Raw genomic sequence first — 4,764 nt, forward strand, 5'->3', positions numbered from 1 at the left:
GGTGGTCTGGGCGGGGCCGGGGCCCCCTCCGGGGCCAGGCCTGCCTCCCACGGACGATTTCCTCGGCGGCGCGTTCAGGTCGCCCGAGGGCCCCTCCTCGCCGGCCGTGGGTGTCCTACTGCAGCTCCTGCCATTCACACCTGCCGCAGATACACGCGGGTGCGCAGGGAGCGAGCCCACGGGCCCTTTTATGTAATGCGAGGTGGGGAGTCTTCCTGCTGCCAGGTCGGGGACACTGGCCCCTGAAGGGGCTGGGCCCAGAGAGTTTCCGGAGTGGGGCGTCCAAGACCTACCTCCCCGCCCGGCCACCCGCGCGGGTCTCTCAGCTGGGTTTAAGCTCTTTTCCAGGAGTCCGGAATAATAGTAGCGGTGATAGTAATAGTGACTAGAGCCAAAATGTGTGTGCCAGTTACTCTTAGGTGGATAATCTCACTGTAGTCCTACGTGGCCGGTCCTAGTGTGGTCCCTTTGGTGTAAAGGAGAAAACTGAGGTCCAGAGACCACATTGGTTGCTCAAGGCCACAGCCAGAGGGGGCAGGTGCAGGATTTGAATCCAGGTGGCCCTGCTTCACCCCCTTAACCTCTGAGTGAGTGGGCTGTCTCACTGGTGGTCTGCTTATCTCAGGAAGAGTGGCAGCCTGGGTCTGGGCTCTGAGACAGCCAGTGACTGAGCTTCTTTTGGGTCCATTTCAGATAGCCATCCGTGCTTGTTTCCTTGGCTTTGTGTTTGGCTGCGGTGTGCTGCTAAGTTTTAGCCAGTCTTCCTGGAATCACTTTGGCTGGTAAGAAGTACTTGGGAATGATGGTGTTGAGGCAACGGTAGACAGAGTCCAGGGTCAGTAGTGGCCTTTCCTCAGTCATGTCTGGTCTCAGACTGGCAGAAGGCTGTTTAGGGTTCTGTGGAAATGAAGCCTTCTGACTTCCACCTAGATCCCCAGGTTTCAGACCTTGTAAACTTCACCCATTGTTTGATTCTGTTGCAGAAATAGGTACCCGGCACCCTCCCCAGAGCTGCCTTCACCCACACTTGCTACTACTGGGACAACATTGAGTAAGGCAACAGGCCCTTCCTGAGGGGTAGGTCCTTGGTGAAGGGAAGGGGCAGGGCTCCAGCTGGACTTCCTAAGCCTTTTCCAGCTCCAGTGTCTGTTAGGTCACATCTAATGCATCCTATAGCCAGTGTTGTGTCTCCCCTACACTCTCAGTCCCTTGAGCCTTCTAGTCTCTGACCTGGATATGAACCCTAGCTTCAAGGTAAAAAGCTTTATCTCCTTTTATCACTATACTGATCCATCTAATCCTTCTTTGCTGGAACTAATTTAGTTTTGTTGAATTTAATTTCCAACAGAAATCACTACTTTTTGTTGATATTTCCCTTTTTCATTTTAAAATGAGTATTGTCATTTTAAAAGAACAGAAGGGCCCATAATGCCTCCTTCACCTATGGATTTCTTGTTTGATAGTCAAAAAGAGCAGCCAGGTATAGTGGCCAAACTGTAATCCCAGTAACTTGGGAGACCGAGGCAGAAGGATCACAAGTTCAAGGCCAGCCTCAGCTACTTAGTGAGGCCCTAGGCAATTTAGCCAGACCCTGTCCCAAAAAATGAAACTAAAAAAGAGAGAGGGACACAGATGTACCTCAGTGGTAGAATTAGGGACAGTGTAGCAGAACCAGATCTATACTTTTACTGAATGCTAACTTGTTTCTCTCACCCCAATTTACTCTTTTTTTTTTTTCTTAATAGGTATGTGTGCTCACTGTCATTGTTCCACTATTCTGAATACTTAGTGACAGCTGTCAATAATCCCAAAAGCCTGTCATTGGATTCCTTTCTCCTGAATCACAGTCTGGAGTACACAGTGGCTGCTCTTTCTTCTTGGATAGAATTCACACTTGAAAATATCTTTTGGCCGGGTTAGTGTGCCCTACTTTTCCTGCTGGAGGGGAGAAGGATGGCTTCCCTGTGGGCCAAGACAGTGACATTGGTTCACCTTTTAGATCTAATCTCCCCTGAGCGATTCTCCCCAGCCCTCTGTCCTCACTAAGCTATTTATAAGGACAAGCTGTGCTTGAGAAATGGGCTTCTGGATTTCAAATTGGGGCTGTGTTGATCTTTTGCTTTAAACCCTGCGTAATGTTGTTCGACATCTAAAATGACATCCCCACCTTGATGATTTAATCCTAACTTTGCAGTCAGGTGAGATTTGGATCTGTTCATTTTCTGTGGATTGAGAAATTTCACATGGAGATTTGTTAGCAAAACCTCCACATCCGAAGCCTCCTCGGAAACTGAAATCCCATAGCTGATGGAGGAAAGTGTATATGGCTCTCGAAGTCAGGCTGCGGACTGGACCCTTCTCTGCTTCTCCCAGCTGTACTTGTCCCCAAGAGAGGACAAGAGCAAGTGGCCAGGGGGTGAGAGCCCCCATAACTTATTAACTAGGAGGGGAGAACTGCCTCACAGTTGGTTTGTTGGCTCTTGAAACAAATGAATAGTAGTTTAGGGGAGCGTGTTTTCTTATCACTCACTCACTTTTTCATTCATTCATTTTTGTACTATGGATTGAACCTAGGGGTGTGCTATTATTGAGCTACATTTACAGCCCCTTTAAAATTTTTTTTTTATATATATTGAGATATGGTTTTGCTGAGTTGCTGAGGCTGGCCTTGAACTTGTGATCCTACTGCCTCAGCCTCTCAAGTAGCTGGACTATAGATGTGTGCCGCCATGCCTGGCCTCATTCACTTTTCCCCCCCGCCCCAATAATTCTCCTTTTATTTTGTTTGCTTTTCATGCGCTAGGGATTAAACCCAGGGCCTCAGAAATGCTAGGCAAGTGCTTTGCCACTGAGCTGTTTCCCTAGCCCCTCATTCACTTTTTTTTTTTACATTTTTGTAGTTGTAGATGGACACAATATCTTTATTTTATTTATTTGTTTTTTTATGTGGTGCTGAGGATTGAACCCATTGCCTCACACGTGCTAGACAAGTGCTCCACCACCAAGCCACAACCTCAGCCCCTTACTTACTGTTAATGTGATGACAAGCGCTAGTTGCCCAAGGTGTGTTTTCCAGAGGTCTGTCCTTGGGGAAATTGGTGAATTTAATCAGTGAAGAGACAGCTCAGTGGCCCACTGTCCTCACTCCCTGTTTGTACCCATGCCTCTCTGTAGAACTGAAGCAGATCACCTGGCTCAGCACCATGGGGCTGCTGATGGTGGTCTTTGGAGAGTGCCTGAGGAAGGCTGCCATGTTCACAGCTGGCTCCAACTTCAACCACGTGGTGCAGAATGAAAAGTCAGACACCCACACTCTGGTGACAAGCGGGGTGTATGCATGGTTCCGGCACCCTTCCTACGTGGGGTGGTTTTACTGGAGTATTGGGACTCAGGTAGGTATGATATCAGATATGAGACTGACTTCCTTTAATTTACTTTTTTTTTTTTTTTTTCATTTTGGTACTGGGAATTGAACCAAGAGTACTTTATGGCTGAACTACATACATCTCTAGCCCATTTTTGTTTGTGTGTTTTTGAGACAGGATCTCACTAAGTTTCTTGGGCCTTGCTAAGTTGCTGAGGTGGCTTTGTAGTCCTCCTGCCTTGGCCTCCCAAGTTGCTGGAATTACAGGTGTGGGCCAGCATGCTACGCCTTTAATTTCTTTTTTACATTTTAAATATTAAAATATGATTTATATACTATAAAGTTCATCATTCAAAAGCATATAATTTACTTTCTTTAGTGTATTTGTGTGCTCCCTGGCTTATTATAAGTAATAACTAAATAAAAATCAAGAGAACTATAGTCCTTAGGGGTCTTAATCATGTACTAAAATTTGAGCATTATAAACCTTTCCTGACTCTTGATCCACCATCACCACCACCATAGCCTCTCTCTCTAACCTAGATCTGGGGCTGGGGATGTGGCTCAAGAGGTATCGCGCTCGCCTGGCATGCGTGCGGCCCAGGTTCGATCCTCAGCACCACATACAAACAAAGATGTTGTGTCCGCCAAAAACTAAAAAAAATAAATAAATATTAAAATTCTCTCTCTCTCTTTTAAAAAAAAAAAAAAAAAAACTTAAAAAAAAAATAACCTAGATCTGGAGTGTGCCAGAGGTGAGGAGAAGTGGGTTTTTGTGGAGGGAGTGAGTGCACTTGGCCATTCGTGGCAGCTCAGTGGGTTTCACCAGAAGTGGGTCTTAATGAGGCCAAGGTCCTGTGTTAGGCTAATGAGAGCCAGGGAGGATTATTCCATCTCAGGCTTTCTCTTGATTCTGCACTTTTGGTTCTAGAAATGAAGATGAAGACAATAGTGCTTGGAATATCACTCTGTCTGGGGAAGTGCAGTCAGGGCCCCCAGGAATCTCTTTGGCAATGTTTGGTTAGAGGGGACCATACAGGTGATTCCCAGTGGGGCAGGTAGCCTTGTAGCATTTCTTTTAAAAATTTGTATTTCTGGCCAGGTGTGGGATGATGTCCATCACCCTGGCCTGAGTATCAAAATCCAAGAGGTTGATCTGTCTTTGTAACTTTTAGATTTCTCACCTAAGAGGAGTTACCGAAAAGTGTATGCAGAATGCTGCAGTGAAGAGTGTCAGGTTGGGGCTGGGGATGTGGCTCAAGCGGTAGCGCGCTCGCCTGGCATGCGTGCGGCCCGGGTTCGATCCTCAGCACCACATACAAAGATGTTGTGTCCGCCGAGAACTAAAAAATAAATATTAAAAAATTCTCTCTCTCTCAAAAAAAAAAAAAAAAAAAAAA

General features: G+C 46.5%; 1 protein-coding gene across 1 annotated transcript in view; it reads left to right on the forward strand.

Annotated features, from left to right (window-relative positions):
• Positions 1–4,764, forward strand: part of Icmt (isoprenylcysteine carboxyl methyltransferase) — a 10,680-nt gene that overhangs the window by 1,665 nt on the left and 4,251 nt on the right. Inside the window, exons 2-4 of the mRNA XM_015501317.2 lie at positions 593–782; positions 1,746–1,915; positions 3,175–3,392. Of these exons, the coding sequence (XP_015356803.1) occupies positions 593–782; positions 1,746–1,915; positions 3,175–3,392 (578 nt within the window). The remainder of the gene's footprint in view (positions 1–592; positions 783–1,745; positions 1,916–3,174; positions 3,393–4,764) is intronic.

Source organism: Marmota marmota, unplaced genomic scaffold, assembly GCF_001458135.2.
Source record: "Marmota marmota marmota unplaced genomic scaffold, marMar, whole genome shotgun sequence".
NCBI classification, from domain to species: Eukaryota; Metazoa; Chordata; class Mammalia; order Rodentia; family Sciuridae; genus Marmota; species Marmota marmota.